General features: G+C 47.9%; 1 protein-coding gene across 1 annotated transcript; it reads left to right on the top strand.

Moving 5' to 3' along the window:
- Window positions 1–1,186: 1,186 nt before the first annotated feature.
- On the top strand, window positions 1,187–27,038 carry HGD (homogentisate 1,2-dioxygenase). The gene is made up of 14 exons (XM_061988736.1): window positions 1,187–1,212; window positions 6,567–6,638; window positions 9,070–9,158; window positions 10,872–10,977; window positions 14,912–14,971; window positions 15,426–15,517; window positions 16,168–16,202; window positions 17,404–17,483; window positions 17,614–17,713; window positions 20,039–20,163; window positions 21,202–21,306; window positions 22,465–22,591; window positions 26,081–26,262; window positions 26,876–27,038. The coding sequence occupies exons 1-14, from the start codon at window positions 1,198–1,200 to the stop codon at window positions 27,005–27,007; spliced, it is 1,320 nt and encodes a 439-aa protein (XP_061844720.1). The 5' UTR covers window positions 1,187–1,197; the 3' UTR covers window positions 27,008–27,038.
- Window positions 27,039–27,566: the final 528 nt, after the last annotated feature.

Here is a 27,566-nt window from a genome sequence, read left to right as displayed (position 1 = left end):
AACCACTGTGTCTTCATACACCCCATCTTCTCCCTTGTAGCAGCCAGGATGTTTTGTGAGACCTTAAAAAGCATCAGCTCTTGGTGCCTCTAACACACAAGACAGGGTGATGTGAGGACATGTCAGTTTTTAGAGAAGACAAGACCTGTCTGTCTTGCAGCCTGAGCTTTCTCTGTCTGCTGCTGGGACCACGAGAGCTAGTAGATGTTTTTGGAGGGAAGACTTCAAGGATGCTTTAGGAGAGGAGGAGATGTTAACTCCAGAGTCATGTTAGAGTTTCAGTGTCACATCTACAGATTTCGTCCTGGCAGGACTTACAGTAGAGCAGGCCATGGAAAAGGGGAAAAAAAAAAAACAAAAACCATTGCTTTGCTGCTTTTCTTTTAGAGGAGAGAATAGAATTCACAAAAAAAAATCAAATAAATTCAATTGATTTGGTTTTTCCTTCAACTTCTGGAAATGCAGAGCTACTTTCATTAGTATTCTGTAGCTAAATGCTTGCTGCTGCTAAATGCTCCTTCCTCAGCAGCAGCTTTCTTGGAAAATATTAATATTTCAGAATTTATGATTTCTCCTCACTATCTCTAATCACAGGAATACAAAATCCTTCCATACTTTTTGCCCCCAAGATGCTGTGTAATGTTACCACACAGTGTTTCACAAATATCCCTGCTTTCATCAGCCCAGGGCTGTCTGGTTCTTTCTATCTCCAATGTAACACAGCTCAGAAGCATAATGAACGAGTTATTTGTTACACATTTAGAGAGTTGTGTGTGACAATGACTAGAGAGTTGTGTGTGACAATGACTAGAGCTATAATATATGATTGCAAAAATGGCTTTTCTTTGTTCTTAAACACCTTGTTCTTTCCCCTCCCCCACCACATGTGGAAGCTGTGATCCGCTTTATAACCTCTAAAGAGGAAAAGGAGAGCTGGGAGGTAACCCAGTCCCATTCACCCCTATTCATTATCTTCAAATCGATCCTGGGGTTGGTTCTGCAGAGAAGGGCCGGCGTTTGGTTAAACACAGACTGGGCTGAGCAAACAGGTTGAAAACTCTCTTGGACTTTCACACTTCCAGCACTGTCAGCCGGCCATCAACCAACTCAGTCAACTGGCTAGAGGACTTCTTCGGCCAGATACCTGCCTGGGGTTTGTGTCTGCTCTGCTCTAAGAGGAGAAGGACCAAGAGGAGGATGACAGGCTTGCAGGTAAGGGGTCAGGTGCCTGTGACTCACCAGTGCTGGCTGTGGACACCCATTCTCAGCTGACACTGATTTTTGGGCATCTGTTTCATTTCAATGTGCCCCTTGTTTATGTTTAGAGGTATGTTTTTAAAGCTCTCTCTTAGGATGAAGAATTTTGCTGTGTTTTGTCTGTAAGTCAGCTTTTTTCTCCATCTGCTTCTCCTTTGGAAATCATTTGTGGTCTGGCTGTCCCAGCACAGGACCTCTTCATCACAGGATTTGTCCTTTCCCCACCCTCCGCATGCAGCCTCTTCCTACCCTGGTTGCCAGGGGGGTGTTTCCCCTTCAGCCTATGAAATCTGGCTGGCAACAGCTGCCCAGATGTTGCAACACTGGCCACCACCTTTCCTGGCCACTCAGGGGAGCAGCGTCTCCATTCCAGGGCAGTTTCTCAGTGCTCCTCTCCAGGCACGCCGGCACAGCAGGGTTCTGGCTGTGCCCTCCTTTCTGAGCCCCAGTGAGGCAGCCAGCAGCAGCTTTCCTTGCTGCCATTTGCTAGAGCACAGGGGAGTTTTTAGAGAAGAGTGAGACATGGTGTGTTTGTGGCCCACGTGCAGGATCACAATCCTGAATCTCCTTAGCACCTTGCCATTTTTGGGGTGAGCCAGCCAGCCACCCTGAGGCCACTGAGGTGTGTGCGTAATGCTGCAGCAGACAGGAGCAGCAAGGGCTCATCTCAGGACTGTGAGTCTCAAAAGCTTGTGTATGACCATCATGTTTCTCCCCAGGCTTCATGGCTGTCATTGTTACTAAGCCTCTTCCTGGCTCTGGATATACCTGAGATGTGTATGCATGTGCTCCTTCATTGCCTTCTGTAATGTTTGTTATTTAACATAATGTCTGAAGAGTCCTGCCTCCTCACTCAGTAAAATTTTGCTATGCTTCTTCATTGCCTGTCCCTAATATCCCCCTGTCTCTCACCATCCTCTTTCAGCAGTGGGGCAGCCCTGTACCATTCCGGATGAGTAGCCATGACTGTGACAGCATCTTCCATGTCCATCTTCAACTCATTCCTAGCAGCCTCTAACACCTTGTTGGCCAGTGTGACTGTGGCTGCAGGTTGAGCATGGGGCTGCCAAGAGCTGGCCATAGGAACAGGCTGCCCGGCCAATGTTTCCTCCCCTAGATGCCATATACATCCATACACCCATCATCACTTCTCCCAATCTTGCTTTCCCTTGGCATCTTTTCTCCAAAACTGTTGCTTCACCCTTCTTTTCTGCTCCTCCTGGCATCCATCCCTCTCTTCCCTCTTCCACCGAGTGCCCTGACCTACCCTGAAGCTGGGCAGATCCTTTCAAGAAAGGTCTGGCTCCAAACCATTCCCAGCACTTTTGGAGCAGAGGGTTTGCAAGGCGTTGGGGAGACGGAAGCTGCTGCTGTGGATATTGGCCCTGCAGCAGCACTGGGACAGAGCTCTGGTTTGAGTGCTTTGGTTTTACCCCGTGAGGAGGCTGTGGAGCCCCACACAGAGGGTGAAAGACCTGCTCAGCATGTTGCCCCAAATGCCGATGTCCCCGTTTGTGTTGGAAACTTGAGTGTTGACTGGACTGAGTTGATACTAAATGCCATGCTTTTTGTCTAGAGATGAATGTTGTTTTCCTATGTCCTGAGCAGGAGCTGATAGAGAAATGTATTATGCAGTGTTTGAAGAAGGGCCTTAATTATTTTGCAGCCTATGTGTTCTGACTTCAAATGCATTTTTCCATGCCTGCTGTCTAATCCGGTGAACAGAAGGTTATGGTTTATAGGTCAGAGCACGACACCCATTGCGAGCGCTCTGCTTTGCATGCCAGTTATTCCAATCAATGAGCTTTGCTGAATTTTTTATGCTCTGCTGGGCTTTTATCTCTCCCATTTTATTGAAAACTGACAAAACAAAAAACAAAGTGGAGTCAGATGAATTCCTAAGCTTCCGTTTGCATAAAAAGCTATGGGATCTCCAGCAAAATAATAACAACAGTAATTAAAAGCAGAAATGAAAACAAAAGATGGAGGAGAACTTTTTGTTTTACGGAGAAACCACCAGCCCAATTACCAAAATAGTTGCCAGCAACTTACTTGACCTGGAGTTACTCATAATGTAGCTAGGAACCGTGGAGACCAGGCAGACCTAGAGAGAGGTCGCTTTGGACTAAGAACCCATTGCTGTCCAATGGAGAAGGATTGGATTGGATTCCATCCATCCAGATTTTCTGGCCTGGGAAGGATGGTCTGGTGCAGGTGCTGGGCAGGCAGAAAAGGGATCATTTCTCCCGGCTCAGGGCCACCCTGTACAAAGCAAACTGAGAAGTGAGTGGTGGGCTCAGAGAAGGGCTGTGGTATGCATGGCCCTTGTGACATGGCTCCTGCCCAACCAGTGCCATCAGCATCACTGGAGCACAATAACAACTCAGATGCACAACAGCACCTGGTGTCACGCAGCTGTTTTTGGCAGCCCAAGTAGTGTCTGACACTTGCCCCTAAGAGCACAGAGAGGAGAGAAGCTCCTCTGAGGTCTGCAGCAGGCAAAGACAAAGTTAAATGAGTGAATGAATAAATCCATGCTGAACATCCAGGCAATACCTTGGAGCCACACTTGGGGTGATAAATCACTGATAGGATGACATCTCCCCTCCCACAGCTGCAGTCCTGCCAGTGTCTTTTTTTTCAGCCCTCAATGCTGTTACCTGAGGATTTTTTATAGTGGTTTTTTTTTTTCTCCTTAGTGAGGAAGAATCTATTTGACCAAACAATGATGCAGCAGCTTCTTCCCTCACTCTTGGGGCAGCAGGGTGATGCCACCCCCTCCCAAACACAGCCTCTTCCCTGACTCTGTTCCCCTGCCCTGGGCTGATGAGTAGGCTGCCTCACTGGGTGATGGCCAGCAGCTCTGCAGCCCCCAGTGATCAGCAGCGGAGGAAGGCAGCAGCTCTCCGTGCTGCCTGCATTGCTGTGCTCAGGAGCCAGCTGCCTGCTTGGGGCTGATGAAATGCTGTGCAGCACCAATGTAGGCAGGGAACAGTTACCAGTGCAAGATGATTGCTGATAACTTGATTTTTTTTCCTTCCTTTGTCCCAGTAAGCAGAAGCAAAGGGGATTTGGGAGATGTGGATGGTCAGGCCAGCTCTGCACATCACCAGCTTTTTAGTTTGAAGGTTGAGGGATAGATTTCTCACAGGAAAAACTCTGCCTCCTTTGCCACTCACCCCAGCACCATGGCAGAGGGCTGCTGGGGAGCACACACCAGTTACCAATTATGCAAACACACCTAAAAACCACAAACCACCCCCTCCTAGCTCTGCATCAGTTTAGTGAACCATTTTCCAGGTGATGCTCAGCACATTGCATTAACCTTCTCATTGTTCTGCCAATGGCAAAGCCTGCTGGGCCTTGCTCTCTGTGCCTCCAGAAAATAACCATGTCCCCCTCCTCCTTCTCCTTCCCCTTTCCTCCTCCATTCATTACAGCTGCCTTGCAGGCAAACGCTCCTGCCACCTCTACGTTGCCAGTAGAGGAGGATGCAGTGCAGAGGTCTCGGTTAATTCTGGAACTGCTGCAGTCCCATCAGATGTTGCTGCATTTCCGTTCAGAAGAGAGGAGGGGAGAAAAAAAAAAAGGGGGAAAAAAAAGAGAAGAAATGAATGCTCCACTACTATACATTTGCCAAGGCTGCTTAGGTGACCTGCTGCTTTGCATATCAATATGCTTCTTGCAGAACCCGGTGGAGGGCAGGGTCCTAGCGGTTAAGAAAGAGGGAAACATCTCCCCTGAACTGACAGAAACCAAGATGTTTTTCAGGTTCAGGCTAAGCAGGGCTTCCAGCCAGCCTGGCTTCCCCTGGGCATGCATTTTTCTCACAGGTCGCTGAAAGGTGCCCAGGGAAAGCAAATGGTTTGTCAGGAGGTTTCAGGTTTGCTCTCTTGAGTATCCGCTGCACCGGCAGATTTCTAGGGAGGACTGCGAATTGCACAGAGAATCCCCAGGGGGAAACAACACAGGCACTATAATAGCATGATAAAATAGGTATAGGGAATCTGTCATTCCATTTTCATGCCAGACCTGTGCCTCCAGGGGCCTCGCACAGCCCTGAGGGAGGGTGGCTGCTGCTTGCCGGGGTTCCTCCCTCTACGCTGGAGCCCTGAGGCAGCTGCTAGGGTGCAGCAGCATCGCAGTGCCGCAGCTAGCCCATCGCAGCGTGCAGACAAGGGTCAGCCAAGTGTTGGGACTCCTGGGCTTTGCCATCCCAGTACTGCTGTATGAAGGCAGATGAGTAACCCAGCTACTCTTGCAGTTGGTAGGGGGAAGCATTAATATTTAACTCTCTCCCCAGGCCATGGAGCTGAACCATTGATCGCTGCCAAAACACCTCTGCGTTCACGCAGAGTTCAACACAGTTGCTTCGTGCCTTTCTATAGGATCTGAAGGGACTGTATTTACATTTCTGACAGTGCAAGGCTAAGGTCTCTGTTGTACCTGCTTCCTTTGTGTGCCTCAGGTTTACTGTGGGGCCCTTGTCAGTGCTGCAAAGCTGGGAGCTGCATCCTGAAGGATCCTGTGGCCACAGTCAGACCACAGCAGCTGTAGGAAGGGCAGGCATGGGAGGGCATGTGGGTCCATTCCATCCATGGGTCTCTCAGGTACACACTGCCCTAGAAAACCAGATTATCATCTGGTAATGGATTAATTCTTGCTCACTACCATGGCAGACAGTTCACACTCAATAAAACAATACTTATTTAGGGCAAATCAGATATATCGTTTGAGTCCCAGAGGAGTTTCCCTTCTTCCTTCATCCCAACTACATCTTGACCTTTTTATTGGTGGTCATGAAGAAGCCAACAACCAAATGGCTACCAATTTCAGTCCCTGAGTATCTGAGGACTTGGTACAGAAATTTGCAATCCAGTCTGCAGATCTTGGAACACCCACAATTCAAGTGAAGACAGGTTTAACTTGGATGGTGCTAGCACATCTCCATAGTGCTCGTGCACAGTTCTTATACATCACTCAGTTGTTCTTGAGTCTGACTCTGTGTATGATACTTGACTTATTTCTCAAGTGTCTTCACGGTGCGGAATCTGGTCAAAATAGACATGCAGACTTAGCAGAAGAGCAAATCCTGCCTGTGCTGCCCAGTCCACTATGCTGTTTGCTGATGAAGCAAACCCTGGAGCTGTGAAAATGGTCTGTAGTAACACCCAAGTACATCACTTGAGACAGTCTTAACACATACAAAGAGCCTCGAAAAAACAGAGGGGCAAGCAATGGATGGGTTGTTCAGAGAGATTTTGCTTGTGTTTTCAAAATGCTGATGAGCTGTGTGGTTTATTTTACAGTACATGTCGGGATTTGGAAATGAACATGTTTCTGAGGATCCACGCTGTCCAGGAGCTTTACCGGAGGGACAGGTACCGAGCTCTTTTAAAGTCCTTTATTAAAATGACACAGAATAGAGTGAATATCTGTTCCCTGAGCTTCTTTTCATCTTAATGTGTTTCTTTCTCTCTGCCACCATGAAGGTCCCCAGGAACTTTCTTTATGTAGGACTGGAATAATAAAATGCTGGTAAAATTCAGAATTAAAGATTTACGTTCAGACTTGCTATTTTTAAGTTAATTGTCATCTTCCAAGTTTCACCTTGGAGGTTAAGACTTGCCTAAATTACCTCTGCTCAACAGCAGGGTTGTTTGGGTTTTGGTTTTTTTTCCCCAAAGGAGTGCGCAATGCAAGTGGCTTGCCCACACTGAGAAGGAAGCCATCAACTCGGGAATAAATAAGAGCAGAGTTTTGAAGTTTGGCAGAGACACACGTTCATGCAGGAGAAGCGGCTTTCGTAATTTCTGTAGGAATTGGAGTCGATGAAACTGGCTTTGGCAGGAAAGCAGTTTCTTCGTGGGGAGAGGGAACATGAATACCTGTAGTAATAAACCAACAGATTAATTCTTGAAAGTAAGTAACTTCTGAACATGGTTGATGAAAATAAATTACGTTGTGTTATTCCTTTTTAAAGAAAGGAATCACGGCCCATGTGATGTGATCCACTTGGTGCTCAGAGGCAAGAACAAAACCCTAAAGAAGTGAAGCTCTTATCTTCTTTGCACTGGTCTCCTTTACAGCAGCACACATTTTTGAGGCTGACTGTGCCCTTCCCTTAGATCTCATGTAAGCCGTTGGGCTTGCATGGCATTGTTTTATACCCAGTTGCAATGAGGCAAACAGAATTAAGGTCAAACAAGGAGCTTCACTCTTTGCTTTTCCTGAGTTTTCTGGATCTCCCCAGTTCCAGTGAGTCACACCTTCTGTGACAGTGTGGATGGTAGCACACAACACAAGGACAAGTTAAATGTGTATGTATGTCCTACAGTGCGCCCAGGGGAAAGGCAAACTGCTGTGCTGGGTCAGACTGATGGCTCAGCTGGTGCAGTGTCTCATTTCTGAGACCAGCTATAGCAGATGGGTGGACAAGAAAGAGGTGCCTTAAAACTGGGAGATTGTTAGCGGTGGCTGCTGGTCTGAACACGCAGTAGGCTGCAGTGGATGTGCTCCTCGTGATCTCCCAGAGCAGCACTGCTTTACAGAGGAGGAAGACCCCTCCAGCTCTTTGCTGAGGAGTTTGGATGGAGTTTGGACTTGGTGTCAAAAGAGTTAATAAAAAAAATCTGAAAAAGAGTTAGACAAAAAAAATCTCCAGTCCCAGGGGTGGATCCTTTCTCCTCTGCAGTATTTATAAGACTGGCATCTGCAGCAGTGCTGGCTAAGACAAAAATGACAAGGGCTATTGATCCCCCTGCTTCACTGCATACCCATACAGGCAAGCTGGAGTTTGAGGGCTGGAAGCTCCATGTGTTATGAGAGCTTTACCTCTTCTCCCTGCCCACCTGCCTGGATGGCGTTTGATACCGTATGGATGGCTGATCTGCTCAGCCCCAGCAGGATGGTGGCATGCTAAACTAGACCTTGCAGGAGGGAGATGGGATAGCAAATGGTGTATGACTGTCACACCAGGGTCTTTCCTGCAGTTCTTGGATGCCTTTGCTTCTTGCTGGTCTCAAACAAATGGATGCTAGCCTACTTAGTTAAAATGTTTAGTTTCTGTTCTCTGAAAATGAGGAATCTGCCCTTCAGTTACAAACTCATAAGGGCTTCTAAACCTGTGCTAGTGGTACCCATGGCTCTGCACTCAAAAGGAGGACTGTCCCTGTGCAGAAGCCCTGTGGAAAATCAAAGGCTCCCACACAAGTCATTCCCACTCTTGGGCAACAAACAGCACTGGCAGGAGGAAGCAGCAAGCCACCAAAATGCTTGCTCTGGCCACGCTTCCCTGGGCAGAAGGCAGAAGGATAAGGGAGTATTTAGTGCAGAGGAGAGAGCAAGCAAAGGTATAGCTTCTGTGAGCCTTTATCTGCTGTCTGAAAAGCCAGACATGATGCCCTGGGACAACCCATCTGAAAGCATGGCCTCAAAAAAAACCCACCTGTGCCTAATAACAGTCTGCTGTTGTGCAGCCTTGTAAGCATTGGGAATAATCCCGTTTCTACTGTGGCTCCTGTTGCTGACCCTACCAAGCACAGCTTAATCTAGCAGCAGACACATTGCCTTAATGGCTGTGTGGACTCTTCAGGGTACCTGTGTGGCCTCTTGCATGTGGGAATGGGGTATGAGGTCTGGCTGCTACCCATGAAGCACACAGAAGATACTGCTATGGGGGCTGATACACAGGCTCAGGGGCACAGCCCACCATGGGGTGGAGCTGCCAGGCACCTGCCATGGTGTTGTGCGTGAGGCTCCATCCCATGCCACTGCTTCTCACTCCTTTTTTTTCCTTCTCCTCCCATTCAGAATAACCCTCAAGTCTGCCCATACGGCCTCTATGCTGAGCAGCTCTCGGGCTCTGCCTTCACCTGTCCCCGGCCCACCAACAAGCGGAGGTACTGTGAACACTGGCAGCGGGTGGGTGATGTGAGGCGAGCATCGGGGAGCAATGGATGAGTGGCCTCTGTGCCACCAGCGCTCCTGCAGGTGAAAAACCTCCACTGTGCGCTGGAGCAGTAGCAAACAGTGGGAGAGGGAGAGGAAAGGTTTCAGCAGGGCATGCAGGTGATGAAACTGCTGAGAACGGGGGTGTCAGAATGGGAAGGAAAGTGGTTTTCTGAGTGAGGCCAGAAAGGGAGGGACAGGGGGTGGTGTTCGTGATGGCCAGATGGTCCTGAGTGGGTTGTGTGTGCTGTGCAGAACCACCTCGAGGTCTCAGCCCTAATGCTGCTGCAAAAACGTCTCCGCTGCAGCTGGCACTGGTAAGCACCTCATGACAGTGTCAGAACCAAGCTTCTGAGCAAGACTCCTTCCTCTTCCTCAGGAATGCTTCTGCGCACTGGCCAGTGCCTGTGAGGTGCTAACTCAGGGTTTTTTCCCTTTTTGGGGCTGGCTGGGGGCTCAAACCAGTGGCAGGTACCCAGCAGGCTGCTTACCACCTCACATTCCCAGCAGTGCTGGGGACAGCTTGTTCCAGCTGGCAGCAAACATCCCAGAGCTCTGTCCTGGTCATCGTGCTCTGTCCATGACCAGATTGCAGAAGATTGGTTTTTCATTTTGCTTCTCCCACGGTGGCTTTTCTGTCCCTTCTGTTGTTCGTTCAAATGAAAGGCAAATGCATCATCTGAGCTGCCTTAGCAGAGCTCTTCTCTTCGGGCTGGTGCCAGCTCGCAGTGTGCGTGGGAAAGGGATGAATCATTGTTTGCTGCAAGAAGATGTCCTTGATGGAAATTTTCCAGCTCTCAAGGGAGAGCTCCCTCCTCCCCTCTCCCACCCACCCAAACTGCAACCACCGCTCTTAACACATCAAAGGCATTGGCAGCTCTGCCTAGCTCAGGCTTTCCTGGTTACCTTTGCTCTCCTGCCTGATTAAAAGCCCAGCTTTGGGCTTGGCTGTGCCTTTGCATGGCATGCAGATGCCAGCCACAGCTGTCGGGGAGGCAAGGGCTGCAGCCATGGACACAGTAGGCACCAAAGGAGGAGAGTGACAGTCCCAGGCAGTGATAGAGGCATGGAGGACCTCCTACAGCAGTAGGAAGCATCATGCCACATAGAGCTCTGGTCTTCACTGCATTGGCTCACTGCTGGTCCTATAGGCACGGCTAGCCAGGCATAGAATGCTACTTTCAGTCATCCATCCAAATTCAGATACTGGTTGTGACTTTCTGTCTTCTGAAAGCTCCTCTGTACTTTCAGTCAAATACCATGCTCATCACTATCTTGTCTGAGCTGCAACACAGCTGTGCTTAAACAGGCTTTTTTCCCCACCTCAGAGATTTCTCATTTCAGCCACAGATGAAGCTGTATCTTTAATTTTAATACACATATATATGTATGTGTTAATGTAAACGTATATGATCATATGTAAACACACATGTAGATACCTACCTACACGTAACAGCATGTCTTTGTATTTAAAGTCCATAATAAAAAGCCATCTTGCTGGAATTCTCTGGCTGTGAGCTGGTGTTTGATACTTTATATACCTTTTGGTCCAAATGTCAGCAGTGTAAATGTTATTCATGTCTTTAGGAGCTTAGTCAGCTGGCAGCCACACAGAGAGTGTGTGGTTCACTCCCTCAGCCTAATCCGGGTCTTTTTCTTTGTAGCTGGCTGTATCGGATCCTACCTTCAGTCTGCCACAAACCCTTCAAGCCTTTTGAGGAGGGCCACTTGACACACAACTGGGATGAAGTTGAGCCTGACCCCAACCAGGTAACCGTGACAGAAAGAGCCCTGGTCCTGCAAGGAGGAGAGTCAAACATTAAGTTAACCAAAGGTGCAAAGGTGCCAAGCTGCAAGAAATTTGAGGAGAACTGTAGGGAGCTGGGGGTTTGGCCAACATAGAAGGTGGGTCTTGACTGCTACCTGTTGTTCCTCACCTATGGGTCATCCAAGGAAGGACAGCCCTTGATGCAATGCTGGTTGTGTCCCACCTCTATGGATGCTTGTGCTGCTTCTCAGCACAGCTTCAGTGTCACAGGGTTTTATTCGTGCTATGCAGCATCTCCCTTGGGGCCTCCTCTCAGCCACCTCTCAGGCTGCTCTCTCTTACTTTCAGTGTCTCCCATCAAAGGCTCATCCTGCCCGAGCCTAGCAGGCAGAGCAGCAGCACATCTCTACCATTCACCCCCTTCTTCACTGTGCTTTCAGAGAGGCCGCTGGCTGGCAGCCCATTTCTCTGCAGCCCTTGTGGGAAATCAAGTTTCATTCTGGAGAGTCATGCAGAGACATGGCATTTGTCTTCCTCTGTTACAGCTTTGCCATCATCTTTAATCATGATTTCTTCCCTGCCAGCCCTAGAACACTTGGCTTTGCTAATCTGACTCTCTCCTGCCATTCTCCTCTCAGCATCTCTCCTCTCCTCATCATCATCTCATGGTCATCATTTTTTACACCTCTCAGGTTTTGCCCTTTGGTGCATCATCATTAGCTAATTTCCATCCCCCCCAACAGCTTTGCCATTTGTCTAAATACCTTCCCAGTTCTGCTGGAATATGTTTTGCAGCCACTGACCAAGGAATGGTGACAGGCTCATATTTGTGTGCCTTCGGTGCTCCTTCCCAGATGAAGCCCACAATGACTTCTGTTACCACCTCACTCACCCCTGATGCCCTCTTGCAGCCCCCATCTACCGTTACAGCTGTTTATGATTATGTTAATTCCAAGATGCCCAGCCCTCAACCACCTCAAGCTGTTTACATGTGGTACATCTTTTACCTAAGGGAACAGCAACAAAGCTCCTGCCCATTCTCTCTCTCATCGCTTTCACTGGCAACCAAACCCAGAGGGATTATTTCCTGGCAGTAAGTGGGAGCCATCTTCCTGCTTTCCTTTTCATCCTTTTCTGAAGCAGAGACAGAGAAAGGGTTCGGATTGTTGGACAAGACTGACTCTTCCCTGTGGTGCTTTGTGTTTCACTCGGCTCACTTAAGGAGTGATGGGCAAAGGCCATCAGAAAGGGTGGCCATATGGACACACAGCTTATGCAAAGCCCACTGAAGTCAAGGGGAAAAAATAACCTTTAGCATTGCCCAAAGACAATGGCAGGATTAGAAAAAGCACAGGGGGCAAAACAGGAAAGGGGACAAAGGTGATGAAAAAACACAGCCTGGTATCCATACAAGAAATGCTGAAAGGGAAGAAAGCTCTCCAGCCTGGAACAGAGACAACCAAGAGAAGCTACGATGGAGAGGCAGGGAGAAAACAAATACCAGTAATAAATGTCATGTTGTAAATAAATAAATATGCATAAACTGGGGAACTTCTTGCCAGAATTTGCAAGTGGATTCAAAAAGTGATTGGATAAACCTTGACACTATAAAACCTATAAAGTAATAGTACGAACAGAGGTTCTTACCTCTGTTCTATGAGCCATACCTCAGAAAGCTCATAGATCACACAGCAGGGAAACAACACTAAAAGCTTCCCCATCTTGAGCACCTGGCACTGGCTGCCGCTAGCTGTCTTGGACTTCTCTTCTGGCTCAGGGTGCTCATTCTTCTCCTCTTGCACTGGTGAAGTGGAAATGCAGGAGGGATGTTCTGAATGGATGGCACACAGAGCTGGGCTGTGGCTTTGCAGTTTGCAAGCCTTTGAGAGGGGAGGTGCCAGACACCATTTTCAGTTGGAACCAATGGGGTGGATGACAAACCAAGTTCCTGCTTGCCATGTCCCACAGGAAGGTGGAAGTACATACAGGCACTAAAGCGAAAATGAAGCAGTTATGTGGGAACTGTGCTATACTTATTACTTCTTCTGTAGACTTACTGTCATCTTCATACTCCTCAGTGAGAGAATTTTCTTCCATTTAGACCACCTTTATACCTGACATTTATTTCCTTTCTTTTGCCAGTTCTCCCTCCCTTTCTCTCTCTCTCTCCTCAGTCTTCAATGTTTCCTTTCTGTGTATCCTTCCATGCGTCATTTCTGGCAGTATTTCCCGATGGTTTTTGTCAACTATGTCACAATTCCCAACCCTGAAGGCTTCAAACAATTATTAGAGGAACAATTCATGTTGAGTTGCCACCACTGGCCTTCGCACTGTCATGAAATGAACACGAGCCAGTGAAGGTCTCGCTGCTGGGGTGGCAGCAGGGTGTCTGGAGCACTTTCTGACCATCATTTGCACTGCCTCTACTTCACGTCTGGAAGACTCTCTTGGAAACCAAAGGAAAATGTACTCTTTTAAAGACCCAAAGCAAAACTTGAGGTTCAGCACTGTCTTACTGTCTCGTCTGTGAGGTGTTGATACCTCAAAGGGGTCACATTTGATCTGCTGGTGGGTATGTTTGATGTCTTGAAGCTTCTCCAGAGGCCTCTTCCCCTCTGCGCAACACCTCAGCAGTGTGATCCTGGGCAGGCACAAGTACAAGGCTTCCCTGGGTCTCCCAGCAAGGAAGATGTGCCTCTGCAAAGCAATGAACAGGACAGAGGGAGGGATGGATCCAACGCAGACAACCCAGGCCTGATGGGTTGATTGGACGCCCTCGGGAAGCAGATGGCTTCAGAGAACAGAGCCATAGGGCAAGGCCTGGGGTGCAGCTGATTGATTAGCGAGGAGCCTCAGTGTCACTCAGCTTTACTGGTGGATGCACTCCCAGTAGGGCGGTTGCCTGATTCCTCCCAAGGCCAGCTCTCCAGGAGAGCCTGACAAGTCACCCGGGCACTCACATTTTGATTTGGGTTTGGAAAACTTCCATGGGGCTTGGGGGAAGTTAATATCCTTGTATCGCTTTCAAATTTAGCTGAAATATGACACAGCTGAAAATTATGAAGAGCCTCAGGCACAGACACAGGGTCTCGTAAACTTTGTCAGGGCACCAGCCTAAAAACTGGTGTCAAAAAGATGTCAAGAACTGCCAAGTTGGGTAGCTAAAAACAAGAAAATGTTCTCATGGATGACCAGAGTCACAGGCATTTTCACCTGGGGTCAAACACATGGATGCAGGGGATATATCTGGCAACTGGCCACATCAACATCCTCCTAATTTTGGGTGCTTGGGCTGATCTGCACAGAATTCCTCCCACTGAGTGGCTCTCAGCAGCAGCACCTCATTCCCAAGAGCTGCAAAGACCCTTAATATGATATTAGTGGTAATAAATACTTCAGGCACCTCTGGCACCTTCTGCCTGATGATTTTGACAGATTTTGCAAGAGATAATTAGTGCTGCTTGCAGCTCCCACTCACAGGTAGAGATATTTCTGCTTCGGCTGTGAGGAGAGGTGGAGCCAACAGGAGTGTTATGCTGGGGTCATGGAGGGAGTGAATCATCCAGTGCAGAGTGAGCACAGGACCGCGACAAGTTGGCTGTGGAAAGCCAGCTCATCCAAATTCTTTTGCTGTCGACAGTGTTGTTAGTAGTAGAGGAAAAGACAGCTTTTAAATAGGATTTTTCTTTTAACCTTGGCACTAATACAGGCCTGCCAATTGTTTCATGAGATTATGATTAAAAAGGGGGAAAAAGTTCCATAAATCAAAAGAAACCAAATTAAACAAGGCAAAGAGGAAAGATAAAGCTACCTCAGCTTCCAGAGAGCAGGGAAGCAGAGGGGAGGAGTGAGGTCTGTTTTCTTTTGAATTGCCAGTGTTTGGGTTCTAACCACTGACATCATTTTCCTGCTTTTCGTTGGGTTGCCGCAATCTAGCTGCGATGGAAACCTTTCGAGATCCCAAAAGCCTCTCAGAAAAAGATGGACTTTGTGAGCGTAAGTCAGGGGACAAGGGCACACGGACATCTTCCATCTCTGCTCCCCCTCAGGGGAAGCGGGGCACATGGGACAGCCACTGTTGGGCTAATAGTTTTGACAGCACTGGGCTTGCAGAGCGTCTATGGGAGGGGAGGGAATCCCAAATTCCAACCACGTCACAATGAGCCTGATTTTCTTCATTGCATTTCAAGGAACTCTTTGAAAAAACAAAGCCTTGATCCCCATCTTTCCCCAGTCCCTGGGCTGGAAAACACCAGCTTACATGGATTTTTAAGAAACCCTTAATACATGAAAGCCAACACATTTGGCAGAAGGCCACACGTGGAAAGGCTGGTGCAGGAAGTGTGGAGAGAGGGTAAACCCAGGCAAGGGGGTGGGATGAGCAGGGGAAAGGGGCTGCCCCTGTCCCGCTGCCTGCTGCTCTCTCCCAACATGTTGGGTTTACCCGCAGGGACTGCACACCTTGTGTGGCGCCGGTGAGCCCAGGGGACGCAACGGCCTCGCCGTCCATGTTTTTGTCTGCAACGCCTCCATGCTTGACAGGTCAGTGACTTCTACACCAGAGGCTGGGACTTCCCCAGGCTGTCTGCTTGCACTTGTACATCCACCCGTGCCAGTCTCGAGTCCAGCTGCTCGCAGCACCGCAGTCTCCGTGTGTCTGTGTTTCCATGTTCATAGGCAAACACATTTGTGTTGTCCATGGCAAGTGTGTGTGAAGCAGGTTGTGCCCCATGGTCAAGAACTTGGGGAGCAGCTGGAGAGCTGCTGAGAGAAAGAGGGACATGAGAATGCAACAAGAGGGGATGTGCTGGATCCAGGTGCTCTTGTCCCAGGGACCCTCTGCTCCTCGGAGGCCAGCACACACTCAGCCTCTGATAGGCATTGCTACCCCCTGCGGCAGCTCATGGAAGAAGTCAGCCTCACTTCCCTGTTTGCAATGCCTGCTGCACCCATGACCAGAAAGGCAGGGACCTGACAGAAGCTGGAGGACATTCAACACATCAAACCTCCCTGCCTCCTCCACACGGGCCAGTACATTGCATTCAGTGACCTGCAAACAGCATTGCTGGTGCTGAAAGGGAGACCTCTGCTACCTCGGTCTACCAGCTCAAAACTCCCCAGCTGTGGCCGTAGTGTGTGCAGGTGCCTGGAGCTTACAGCACCTTGACCTCCCTGTTCTCCTTTTTCCTTAGATGCCTTTATAATTCAGATGGTGACTTCCTGATTGGTGAGTTGACCCTTTGGCTTTTCTTCCCTCCCCACCTCCCCTTTGAAGGTCTACTTGGGTTGCCACCTTCTTGCTTCTTTGTTTTTCCAAAGCCTTGGGGTTTTTTCCACAGCCAAGATCTGGAGGAGAGGGTTGATGTCACCCTCATGCCACCCAGATTTGGTGGCCTGGCAGCAGGTGGGCTGTTGGGAGGGTCACACTGCTCCTGTGCGGCTCAGAGAGCATGTGCCTGTGTCAGAGCTCAACTTTGGTCTCATGCAGTGACCCAGCTTCCTTGGCATGGTGCTCAGGGAACTTTTCCCAGTGCTCCCCAGACTGGTATTAAGCACACCATAGGCAGAGGTTTTCTGGAAAATATAAACCTCAGGATTTCTAAAGAGCTTACAGTGAGATGCTTTGGTTGCTTCAGTCCAACAGCATTTGGCATGGCAGCTTAGCTCCCACACTCCTCCAGCCTCAGGCAACCAGACTGATGAGTGGTTGATGCTGGCACAGAAAAGTGCATACATGCCAAAATAATATGCTTAGTGGTATCAGAAGTCTGATATTTGCTTGTATCTTTTTTTTGACCAGGGACAGAAATGCCTCCAGGTCTCCAAGAGAAACATTTCTCCCATAAAAAAGCTGTTAAATTGTTCTCGCTAAGCTCCCTCACTATCGTGAAGTAAAAGTGCAAAGGCAGGTTCTGTAAATCTGCTTGTTTTTCAAGTCAAAATGTGAGCTGTCCTGTGCCAGGAGAGATACAGGAAATAACGAGGATGTTGCTTGTACAGTCAGGAAGCAGGGAGAATTAATTATTCCCAGACAGCTCACACTGTCACAGTCATGAAAAGGATGGGTACATGCACCATTTTACTTGAAGATCATGAGACAGACAGGTATGGCCCCAAACATAGCAAGTCCCATTTACTTGGGCTGTGGCACAAACCCTACATCAAGAGACCACGAGGTGGGTGGATGGCCTAACCTCACACAGGTACCTGCTGTGACATGGCAACCATGGGGCTGGGCTGGAAACTCTCTCTCCAGCACAGGCATACCAGCTGCAAGGCTCTGCATGGCAGAGGGAGCCTGCTCCCACTGTGAAGCAGGAACAGAAAGTACCTATTTCATTCCTTTGGAGCCTGGGGGCTCTGCAGGGACAGAGAAGGTGGCAATCACCATGCTGCTTCACTCTACTAGGCACCTTTTGTTTCCACAGTGCCCCAGCAAGGGAAACTGCTTTTCACAACTGAGTTTGGGAAGATGCTAGTGGAGCCCAATGAAATCTGTGTCATTCAGGTAAGAGCTAGACTGCACTTTGCCTGTGGCTCAGAGCTCTATGTTGGAGCAAGCCAGCTCTTGCATTCAATTGTTCGTGGTTTGGCAAGAAGGTCCTGGGAGGATCCCAGTGTCTGTCTTTATTTTCCAGCAAGGAATGCGTTTCAGCGTGGAGGTGTTTGGAGAGACCAGAGGCTACATCCTGGAGGTGTATGGAGCACACTTCGAACTGCCTGACCTGGGACCTATTGGTAACAATCTCATGTCAGACCTACAGTGAATTTCATAGGGTCAGGCATGAACTGCAAGCCCAAATCCATTATTTTATATCCTATGTAACACACCCTCCCATGCACACGCTTCTTCACCGAGATGCTTTCCATCCCAGTGCTGTCATTCGCTAGCAGATCAAGCATCCCCTCCTCAAAATGTGACATCCCAGACATCCCAAGATTCCACCGGCACTGAAGGAACCATTTCTCTCCACCACTTTTTCCACTTTCTCTCTTCCCTTCTGGTTTGGGAGTCCCCAGATGCTGGCTTTGAACCTGTTCCTACCGAAAGAAACTCACAAAGCCATCATCACTGATGCCTCTTACTTACAGATATGGCACAAACTGGAGTGATAGGAGAGAATTTACCCCATAAAAGGAAAGGAAGGTTTCAGAGACAACAGATATTTTTGAAGCCCGATTTTAGATTTAATCAAGGGTAGGGTTTTTTTCCCCCCCACCTTTATTAATGGAGGGACCTTAGATGTCTAGAGGATAGAGTGCCTTAACACCAGAAGCTCTTCCCCTTGGAGAATTAGAAATCAATAAAATGAGCAGCACAGGACTCAGATCAGCAACACAGTCACGTCTCTGTTGTGCTGCCAGGGTGGATCTGCTTTCACTGAGCACAGGTCTAGCTCTCATAAATCACAGATCCTCTCTGCCAGCTGCCTCCTGGTCTGTGCAATGCCGCAGATCACAAAAGGACAGCCTCCTGCTGCTGTGACAAAGATATTGCGAGAATGCATTGCATCTGAAGCCCCACCATCCCTGCTGTGATTTCCCAGTCAGCTTTCTGGAAACGCTCAGCTCAAATTATTTCACCTTCCTTATCCCTGGAATACTTGCCTCCAAACTTTTCTTTCTGAGAAAAAAAACACCTCAGGATTGCTGCTACTAAGATTGTCTCAGGGAAGGAAAACTTTCCTTGTAACAGCGAAAAAAACTACCAAATTGGTAGCAATAGTCCTCCACTTTTTCTGACTGGTGTTTTGGGGTCAGTTGTTTCTTATTTTATACTAGGTTGGGCTTTTTCCCCACTGGACTGGGCTTCTTTTATAGCTCTCAGCAAGATCTTGAAGACTGGCCGTGCTTGACGTAAGCTAACTAGGTGTTATCAATCAGTAACAAGTTTGGTGTGGCACATCTGCATTCAGGGGGCCTTTGCAAATGTCTCATGGCCATACTCAAACTGAAGCCAGTCATTTTCGCAGTAGGGAAACGATCCAATTTGCAGCTGTTTCATGGCACCTCACTCAAGCACCTCTCCCGTATGACATGCTGGGCACTTCTCTTTCCACACTGAGCCTTACAGCGTTTTTTTTCAGCAGCTTTCCCTTCAGCCAGCTGAGGTTACCCGCTTTCACCCACGTCTTGCACTCCATGCGTACTTCACTTGATTAGTGATATTGTTGCCCCAGACTCTTTGTAACAGGTTTTCCCATTAGCTAGTTTTTCAGACAATGCTGGACTGGATTTGGGGTGGGTTTTTTTGGTCTCCAGAAGGCAGGAATTTATTATAAGGTTTACTTTCTGGAGAAAAGAAAATGACTGCATTTGCCTGTAAACCTTTTCAGGAGGTGGTAATTATAAGAGCTCCTCTTCTCACCACCTACCCGCCTTCCCCTCAGAGACCAAGATCCTTTGTATTTCAGTCTTACTTTATTCTGACTTCACTTTTCATTTGAAAAAAATGACAGCTAGAGAAAAGCACTGACTGTTAAACCTTAGCAGCAGGTAGTAATGTCTGCATTTTTATCCAAGAAATTCAAAACCACTTTGTAACAATAACACTAATGAGAAGAAGAAGAATGCTTCAGCACCCATATGGTGCCTTGCACTTTGAAAATGCACTCCTCACACTAACCAGCCCCTCAGAATACCCAGAGTCTGTAGGTATCACTAGCCCTTACTTCAGTACTCTTTTTGCAAGCATTCAGAAATGTATTTGTCTCCCTCATGACATGCCTCACATGCCCAGGAACAGAGAGCAAGTCACCCTTCGTCTTTGCTTAATTCCTAGTTGTTACATGCCTTTAACTGAAGATGACGTACTAATCTTGTTCACAAGGGAACTGGGGGAGACCTGTCACATAAGGGGAGCATGCATATAAGTGCTAGTATGTTTTACAATTACCTGCTTGTAGGAGCACAAGAAGTGCGTGACTTTCAGCTTTCGTGCTGTGTCAAGAAGCAGTAAGGTCATTCAAAATGCAGAAGGGAACCCATGAAGCCAGGAAATTGCACTGGCTTATCCCTTTGTGTGCAGCTTTCCCAGAGACCTTTGACTTGTCTCTTCCACAGGAGCCAATGGCCTGGCCAACCCACGTGACTTCTTGGTGCCTGTAGCATGGTATGAGGACCGCCAAGTGGCAGGGGGCTACACAGTGATCAGCAAGTACCAGGGCAAGCTGTTTGCAGCCCAGCAGGTGAGGATGCCCTGGGAGAACATGTAATACTGAAGGGCAGTGACTGCCAGTGCATAGCCTGGAATACACAACTCTGTAGCATGTATAGACTCATAGAATCATTTTGGTCAGAAAAGGCCTTTAAGATCATCAAGTCTAACCACTGACCTCACACCGCCAAGCCCCCCATGAAACTGTGGCCCTCAGCACCTCACCCATACAGCTTTTGAATATCTCCAGGGCAGCCTGTTCCAGTGTCTAACAACCTTCTCGGTGAAAAAGTGTTTCCTAATCTCCAATCTAAACCTCTGCCGGTGCAACTTCAGCCCATCTCCTTTTGTCCTATCACTCATTACTTGGGAGTGGACATCAACTCTCCACCTCACTACAACCTCCTTTCAGGTAGTTGTAGAAAGTGATAAGGTCTCCCCTGAGCCTCATCTTCTTCAGGCTAAACCAACCCATCTGCCTCAGCCAGTCCTCATAAGACTTGTTCTCCAGACCCTTCACCATCTTCATTGCCTATCTCTGGACATGCACATCGTGTCTGGAAGTCCTGCTTGGTTAAGTGGAGCAGGACTGAGCCTTTGCCTTGTTGGGTCATTTAACTTCCCAGTTGAGGCTTCTCATTTTGGATAAGAGTGCTTTCAAAGACTTGATTTGAACAAAGACTCATTGATAGTGTTTGCATCACTGCTTCCACATGTTTGTAGTGACAGTATAAAAGGGTCGAGTAGCTGAAGCTGCTGTGAAAAGCCAGGGATCCCTTACCAGAGAATTGGTGTTGCAGCTGGTTCTGTTCAAGCACTGCCTGGACACTCAAAAACCCTCAGAGACCAAATCATGGAGGGAGGGCTGGGGTTCACTATGTGGGAAGGCTGAGGAAAACCACATCCTCATCACATCAGGCTGTGCTTCTAGAGCTTCCTGCTCTGGGCTGCCAACATACCTCTCACCAACACTAAACCCATTTTTAGTTTGTGAAAGAACAGCGCCCTGCATATGTGCAGCAAGTTGGAAGGTTGTGTATGGTAACCCTCTGTCTCTTTGCCTTTGCAGGATTTCTCCCCTTTCAATGTGGTAGCCTGGCATGGCAACTACACACCATACAAATACCATCTGGAAAAATTCATGGTCATTAATTCTGTAGCTTTTGACCACGCGGTAAGTTCTGGAGGTGGGCAAGGCAGAGCAATGCTGCATGGACACCTTACCATCCAACCTCACCCTGAGCTCCAGGGGCCCAGTGCCTCTTAGGAAATACATTGTGCTCTAAGAAACAGAGTGGATCTCTCTTGCGCTGTTCTCCCTGGGCCCAAAGCAAGCTCTTGTAGAGAAAAACAATCTTCTTTGCGGTACAAAGACATAACTGGAGGGTGATTAGCTTCTTAAACAGCTTTATGCAGCTTAGCATAGAATTTCTGTGCCTTAGAGGAGAGCTGAATACTGAAGCCAACACACACCATGCAATGCAGCTACAAGACTTCTTGCCTTGATTTATTTATTGCAATTGCACAGACTCCTTTCCTGGGTTCCTTTGAGCCCAGCACTGAAATTCATGCAAAGAGCTGGCAGCTTTCACTGCAATAATTTTTAGATCTTATGAAAAATAACTAAAGCCAAAGCTAATTGTGAGCAGCTCTTCTAAAAAGGAAACCAACCCAGTGGGAAAGGTGCCCGCAGTGATGCCGTCTCTCAGTGCTGCTTCTGCAAGTGGGTGTGCAAGGAGACTGGAGCATTTCTGGTGAGACAACCATCAGAAAATATTGCTTAAATTCCAGAAAACCCTTCTAGGAGAAGGGTGGTTTTGAGATCAAAGCTCAGAAAATCACCTTACTGGACTTCAAAAATCCTTGAAGCAAGCCACAGTTTAGTTAGTTGTAAACTAACAGGGCCATGAGGCAGGATGTTCCAGTCCTCTGTGACCAGCTGAGGCAGAGGTACAGTTCTGTGGCAGGAGGAGTGCTGGAGACTGCTCCTGGAATTACAGTACTCTGTGTTACGTGGCTGTCTTTCCCATGCCTCTGTGCCACCTGCTCGCAGGGCACCTTTGCTGGAATGGCAAAGGCTCTCTAAAGCTGCCTAAAGGAAGAACCATCCAGTCTAATATCTTTCCTCACCACATCCAGTATGGAGATGCTGGGTGCTGCCACACAGGGTCACGAATCCCATCCATACCACCATGCGCAGGTGGTAAAAGTGTTCAGGCAAGGGAGAGGCTGTATGGGTCAGGTTGGCCAGCTGGATGACCTGTGCAGACAGCTCTGAGCCCTGCTCTGTTTCATGGGGTTTTCTTTGTTTTGTTTTTTTTTTTTTTTTCAGGATCCTTCTATCTTTACTGTCCTGACAGCCAAGTCGACCCGTCCTGGAGTGGCACTCGCTGACTTTGTCATATTCCCCCCACGGTGGGGGGTGGCTAACAACACCTTCCGGCCACCATACTACCACCGTATGTCTGCTCTTTGTTGCTTGTGCTTGAGCACAGGACTGCAGGGAGAAACAAACAAGCCTCCATTTATTTCACAGTATACACAGGGGAGAAGAAGCAGTCTGATTTGTTGCCCTTGGCACAGTTAGAGTCAGCTCCTTGGAGTCAGTCCTCCCTAGAAAATGAACAAACCCAAAGATGTTCCTACTTAGGGCATTTTACAAGAACTCGGAGGTGATGGGCTGGTTGTGCCTGCATAGATGGATGTGTCTGTACTTGATGGGCTACCATGGAGACTGGGTGCATATTGAACATGGTATTGCACAGATGTATCAGAAATTGTCTGGTCATCTAGCCATAAATTGCTCAATATCTCGTTAGCGTAGCATAGAGAAAGAAGAGGAGAAAGGAAAATATGTTATCACACGTGGTGAGAAGCACAGAGCGATGTAGTGCTGTCCAAGGCCATTCACAGGGTGAGATCAGAGTTACAGCAAAGGAGTGAATTATCTCTCCTGAACCCTTCTTTACCACCTGCAGAGTGATGGGGTTACCTCTAGCATTTGAAAAGCCAGAGATCGGGAACTGGGCATCTTCTCAGGCAGAGAGTTAACTGATGTTTTCAGGATTTGGTTGCCATCATCAGAGATGGTTTCTTTTTGGCAGTTTTTTTGTGTTTGTCTTGGCAGAGCATGGCCACATGTTACATTGAATGGATGCTAGAAATCCGGTTCCTCACATGTGACTGCCCTTCCAGAGTGGGGATGAGGCACCTTGCTCCACAAGGCTGAGGGGGAAAGCTTTCCCATCCTGAACCCCTTCTGTTGACAGCTGAAAAGCCTCATCTCAGAATCTAGCAAGGTCATACTATGGTCATTGAAGTGCTGAGAGGCTTTCTGCACACTTACTAACCACAGTTTAATAGCCAGCTCCTCCTGCTACTGAGACATATTTCCACTCATCTTGGGGGCTGGCAGAATTAGTGGCACTCACCAGCACAGTAAGCAGCTGTGCAGCCATCTGAGTAAATCCCACAGGCAAAGCCTGCCCTGTCATTCTGCTTTCATTCTCAGTAATGAGAATATATCTTCTGACCAAGTGGGATAGTGCCAAGTCACTTTTATTAGACCCTAAGAGGTGAGACACACTGCTGGTTAACCCTGATTACATTGCTGCTCATCAGCAGAGCTGTGCTAACTTTCCAGGGATGCATTGAGCCGTAACAACCATGAAATTGTCCAGTCTAGCTTTATCTAAGGTAAAAGACAGCTGAAATAATCTCTTCTTATTGTCCATGTGATGATCCAAGAGTACCCATGTAAGCAGCTGCCACAGTTACTCACTTGACCACGGTACCTCAACCATAGGCTTGAGTACTAAACTCTTATGAGGAAGCTGGTTGTCTACTCCGTCCCAGCTGTGGAGGGGCAGAGCTTGAGTGGGTGAAGCAGACATCCCAACAGCCATTTATCCAGATACTGAGCACACGAGTTCCCTCTGAACTTAGTGCCGTTATGATATCCATGTATCACTATATCATTAGATCATTGTGTCTTGTATCACTAAGGGGGCATAACAAGACAGAGCAACTCTGCAGTAAGAGTAACACAAGTTCAATGCTGCTGAACTCCAAACATTTTCCAAGAGGCCTATTTGGTTTGCCAGCAATCCCCTGTTGCCTCCTCAGGGACAGTGAAAAGCTTATCATAGAATCATAGAATGGTAGGGGTTGGAAGGGACCTTTAGAGATCATCTAGTCCAACCCCCCTGCAGAAGCAGGTCAGCCTAGATCAGGTCACATAGAAACATGTCCAGGCGGATCTTGAAGACCTCCAAGGAAGGAGACTCCACAACCCCTCTGGGCAGCCTGTTCCACTGCTTATGTTCAGAGAATTTTAGTGCACTCAGAGTCACACTGTTTGTCTCACATCAGCTTTGCCCCAGGTATAAATACAGCAACAGTGGTCCAAAAGTATTCCCCCTAGACACCATAACAATTTCACATACACAGGTGGCTGTGCAGCTCTTTAATATTGACTTCTCTCTGTCACCTTTCTACATCCTCAAAGGCTGTGAATTACTCCTAGGTTCTTTGGACCACAGGTTGAAAAATGTCTGATGCAGTTTTTATATTGTGGGCATATACTGCATCCGTGTCTAAGAGAGTACTTTTATGATTGTCATTACTGTGGGACCTAATACCTAATAGCCACAAAGGGGGTTTTAACTTCACAACATCCTGCTTGTAGAAGACAATCCTGTTTTACTGACAGGGAATGGAGTCACGCCTAAGTTGCTGGGAGTCACGTAGGGAATCTGAAAACGAGTAAGAAGCTGGACTCAGCTCTTAAGTCCCAGCCTGGTTTCCTCTTTACCTGCCCATCCTTCCTAAAGTGATATGATGAGTCCTGTTGCAGATGCGTTGGCAATGCAGCTCTCAGGGTCTGTACAGTAGCCTGAAGGTGCCAAGCACAGAATATGAGCGGGTTCAACGATAAAGCCCGTAACAATCCAGTCTTACATGAGACGCTGGCAACTCGGGATGAAGATTAATGAGTGCTTGCATACATATAGAGGCCAGCTCTACTTTGAGCTCAATCAGTTGTGTTGTTAAACCTAATGTTGTACCTAATGAAGACTGAATCAGTGGTTAAAAACGGATATATATATATATATATATATATATATATAAATATGGCTACAGAAGCATGTCCTGATTTTGCAAAAACTGGCCACTAAGCAGGAAGTTGCCATATTGTTCAGCTACATCAAGGCTTCTGAAGCTGAAAGCTTGGGATGGCAGTTGTTAAAGTACTTCCCTTACAGGGAGCATAAGTCAGTAAGTACTGAATGATTAGGTATAGCCATCCTTACCTAAGTTAGTGGTATATTACCCCTGTGGTTTCAGGGGGTCGATCTACTTAAAGTACTCTTCCTCAGGGAAGGGCAGAATTGCCTCCTTGTCTTTGGGCATACAGTGGCTCCTGAACAACAAATAGAGCAGAAAGTACTAAAGCACCTGGCTGGACTGGAGGTGGAAGGAAAAAAATGGCAAACAAAATTATTTTGCCCTTATAACCTGGGACAGCAGACCAGGCTCTCTCACCAGACTGCTGGCCAGGCATTTTGTGCCTGGAACATGGCACAGAACTTCCTTTCCAGAGCTTGAAGTTCTTTAATTCAAGTGTGCAAATATCAGGCTACACCACGCAGTCTTTGTGCAGGTCGAGGTGGTAGGAAAAGCCCAGGTCTACTCACATCAATGCACGTTCATTAGGCAGCTCCATTTCTGAATGCAGATAGTGGATAGTGGGATAAAACCTGTACAGCTTTATAAGCATCGCCTGCAAAGATCCCCCATTGTCCTCTTATGTGATAAGCTGCTTAGGAACCTCTGCTCCACCCACTGCCTGGCCTAGCTTAGCTTGTGGGTCTCAAGGTGCTCACAGCCCAGCTGTTGATATTTCTCAATCAAGCTGTGTTGCAAATTCTTCTCTATGCCTCCTGCAGGGAACTGCATGAGCGAGTTCATGGGGCTCATCAAAGGCCACTATGAAGCAAAGGAGGAAGGCTTCCAGCCTGGAGGGGCCAGTTTGCACAGCATGATGACTCCACATGGGCCAGATGCTGACTGCTTTGAGAAGGCGAGCAAAGCCAAGCTGGAGCCCGAGAGGGTTGCAGAAGGAACCATGGTAAGGAGCCAAGGGAGCTAGTGAGGTTTGGAACACAGCTTGGCATGGTTCCACCCTGCCAGTCTCAGAGCACAGACTAGCTTCTTGCTTGAAAGCTGGAAAAGTACTTGGTCCTAACTGTTGCAGCATTTACCTCCCTCCCTTACCAGTCATCACCATTCCACTCCCAGGAGCATCCTGGGAGACATGCGATGCCAGGGATCTTTGATCATCTACCCACGTAAGTTGTTGCCTGAGCAAGAAGCAGGGAGTTTTCATGCTGATTAATTCAATTTTTGGCTTAGCCTATGGACAAAGAAGTGAACCCCCCGACCGTTCTCCTTTCCCCATCCCCTAAAATCTAATGATCAACATACCTTGAACTAAAGCTTTTGGAAGAACTTGGCTTTCCTGGACATGCAGGGAGCCCCAAGTCACTCCCGCGACCTGGTTAACACCAGCACTGCAATGCCAGCTCTGAAGAATTTTCTTCCCTAGAGTTAATCAAGCTGGAGGCAGAACTTGGCAGTGCTGGACCATGTGTAAAACTCCTGTTTGTGTTACAGCAGAGACACCTTGCCTGGGCTTAAACTCTCGCCATCTTGCCTTAACCTACTTTCCCTCTCCCCCACAGGCTTTCATGTTCGAATCATCCCTCAGTCTCGCTGTCACCAAGTGGGGCCTCCAGACCTCCAACCGCCTAGACAAAAACTACTACAAGTGCTGGGAACCTCTGAAAAGCCACTTCAACCCTAAGTGCAAGTAAAGAGAAGCATTCATTGCTTGCAACATGTGAGTGAAGGCAGGGAAATCCAGCACCTCTGCGCATGGTGACACAGTCGACTCGGGCAATGCAGAGCGCTCCAGCACAGGATGGCATTTCCAGCAGCCGCCAAGCCACAAAAATGATCACCCCTGTGTAACTTGGGAAATGCAGTAAAAAAAGTCATTGTTCTTTACTTTCAAGAATCCAATTAAAGCTTTCTTGGTGACACGCTGAAGTATTCACATGGCTGTCACCACAGGTAGTTGGTGTGAATGCTGCAGCTTGGGTGGACAAGAGGTGACAGCCAGCCCTCTCCATTCATGGGGCCACCTAAAAATGCAACCTGATGTGTGTTTCACAGGGAGAAGCCAGAGATCAACAAAGCATTTTATGGTGTCTGTAGGGGAAGTTTGCTTTACAAACAGAGATGAAGGCTCAACCAGAAACTAAGCCTCCTATGAGAGCAGGACACTTCAAACTGCTGATCTCTGGAGGGTTGTTAAGGAAAGGCTTGACTGCTAGAGAAGTAGACCACAAATCAGAAAAAGTTGGAGAATCC

Source organism: Colius striatus, chromosome 1 (assembly GCF_028858725.1).
Source record: "Colius striatus isolate bColStr4 chromosome 1, bColStr4.1.hap1, whole genome shotgun sequence".
Taxonomy (NCBI): domain Eukaryota; kingdom Metazoa; phylum Chordata; class Aves; order Coliiformes; family Coliidae; genus Colius; species Colius striatus.
Note: the sequence above shows the minus strand (reverse complement) of the source record. Positions and strands in the feature narration are given on the sequence as shown.

Coding starts and splice junctions, on each gene's coding strand:
- HGD (XM_061988736.1), top strand. Junction 6,639..9,069: donor GAGCTTTACCGGAGGGACAG/GTACCGAGCTCT, acceptor CCTCCCATTCAG/AATAACCCTCAAGTCTGCCC. Junction 14,972..15,425: donor AAAAGATGGACTTTGTGAGC/GTAAGTCAGGGG, acceptor GTTTACCCGCAG/GGACTGCACACCTTGTGTGG.